The 2,031-nt window shown below is 46.3% G+C and overlaps 1 protein-coding gene across 1 annotated transcript in view; it reads right to left on the bottom strand.

Annotated features, from left to right (window-relative positions):
- The window catches only part of Ccl25 (C-C motif chemokine ligand 25), a 38,173-nt gene that overhangs the window by 5,459 nt on the left and 30,683 nt on the right, over positions 1 to 2,031 (bottom strand). The window contains exons 2-3 of the mRNA XM_029532077.1: positions 490 to 607; positions 287 to 399 (exon numbers count right to left, since the gene is read on the bottom strand). Of these exons, the coding sequence (XP_029387937.1) occupies positions 287 to 399; positions 490 to 607 (231 nt within the window). The remainder of the gene's footprint in view (positions 1 to 286; positions 400 to 489; positions 608 to 2,031) is intronic.

Genomic DNA, 2,031 nt, shown 5'->3' with positions numbered 1-2,031 from the left:
AAAAAAAAAAAAGGAAAAAAAGCAAAAGAAGAAAAAGAAAAGAAAAATCCCGACTAAGACAACCATCATAAACACATAAACACAACTATTCCAGACTCATTTGCATGCAGCACACACACACCAAAGACAAAATGGAAGACTAGAGATGTATCTTAGTGGGAGAACACTTGCCCAGAATGCCGAAGGATTCAATGCACAATGCTAAAAGGGAGACAAAGTCAAAAAGCATAGGAAATATGTAATCCCTGGCCTTCTCCCTGAGATGTTGGCTTGAGGTCTTACCTACCTGAGGTGCTCTTCCCGTGGACTGGCCTGTTCCGAGCTGTCAAGATTCTCATCGCCCTCTTCACATTCATGTCCTCTGGATTCCCACACACTACCCTCTGGGGGAAGTAGAATCTACAGAGGGTGGGAAGATGGGTGCCAAGTGAGGACACGAGGACCTAAGGCAAGCACGATGCCCTCCCCGCAAAGGGAGGTCCCGCTCACCTCACAGCACGCAGGTTGCAGCTTCCGCTCACTTCCTGCCGGTGATAATTCCTAGCGTGCCGGAGAACATTCCATTTGATCCTGTAATGGTAACCCAGGCAGCAGTCTTCAAAGGCACCTNCGCAGCAAGTGAGATGACTCAGTGGGTAAAGGCGCTTGCCACCTAAGTTCAACCCCCAGGAACCACACAGTAGGAGTGAATCACAAATTACCCCCTGACCTCCATACACATGTGGCACATGCATGCAGGTGCGCACATGTGTGTGAGAACTACAACACGCGCGCGCGCACACACACACACACACACACACACACACAGAGTCGTAAGCTCTAAGTGAGAACCTAATAACTAATAAACGGACATAGTAATAAACTCTCCGCTCCATTTTTATGCATAGCTCATAGGTTATACCCTCATCAGAGAAGCTTCCTTTTGTAGTGGACGGCAGTTATTCCAGAGACCCACAAATGATCAACTTTCAGGAAAACAGACTCTGGAATTCCCAGCTATAAATGAGACATTTATATTATACTCCCTAGCCGCACGGCTCAAGGATTATCTTAGAAGAGTGGGGGCAGAAAAACTGTAAGACTTGGAGGAAGTGGCCATCCTCAGGGAAAGAACAGTTGCTCTGCACGAGGAGGCCACTGCAGCTGTAATGAGTGCACAGACCCACCCAAGATTGAGACAGCTAGAATCCAAACATGGGTGGATGGGCAGATGACCAAGCCAGCTCAGTCAGTCAGCAGGGTCTCCAGGAAGGGAGGGAGGATTGAAAAGAAAAAGAAAATTAGACGCCACTCTGACATGACCCCAGCCAGTTCTGAAGCTAAAGCTGGTTTATTTTTTTCCTAGTCTGCTTTTCTATCATTCTAGGTACATACGAAGAATATGGTCAGTCCTAAGTCATAAACAAAGTAGTCAAGGAACAAACAAGGCATAAACAGATAGTTAAGAAACAAACAAAACACAAAGGCCCCTTGGTTATTATATTCAGAGTCTTAACAAGACCCATCGATAGACAAAGATCACATTCCTCGGCTGTAATCATCTTGAGCCTACTTTCTTGTCCTAGCCCAATGTCAAATTCCTGCCAAATTCCTAGAAGGCGGCCCCCAAAAGCTCTCCAAAAGTAGAGCACACGAAGACTTAACCCTGGCTGAAGAGCTACTGGAAACTGGNGGCTGCTAAGAGAGGCTCAGTTTTCTTCAGGGATGTAATCCCTGAAAGACCATCAATGTTCTGGTAGATAACAGATCATGAAACCGGATGAGGAAAGTGGTGGGGGATGAGGTGATATTGGGGGAGAGGGGAATAGGAAATGGATTTGATCAAAACACACTTGCACATGTGAAATTCTCCAAAATAAATCACAAAAAGGTACCTGTAACCTGACGAGCCAGTCACACACTTGATTCCAGGTGTACATCACTAGCAGGATAACCACAGATGTGAGCATACATGCACCAGTGCACTGGCACTCAAATACACACACACACACACACACACACACACACACACACACACACACACACACCACC

The sequence above is a fragment of the Mus pahari genome, chromosome 19 (assembly GCF_900095145.1).
Source record: "Mus pahari chromosome 19, PAHARI_EIJ_v1.1, whole genome shotgun sequence".
Taxonomy (NCBI): Eukaryota; Metazoa; Chordata; class Mammalia; order Rodentia; family Muridae; genus Mus; species Mus pahari.
This window is presented reverse-complemented; position numbering and strand designations above follow the sequence as displayed.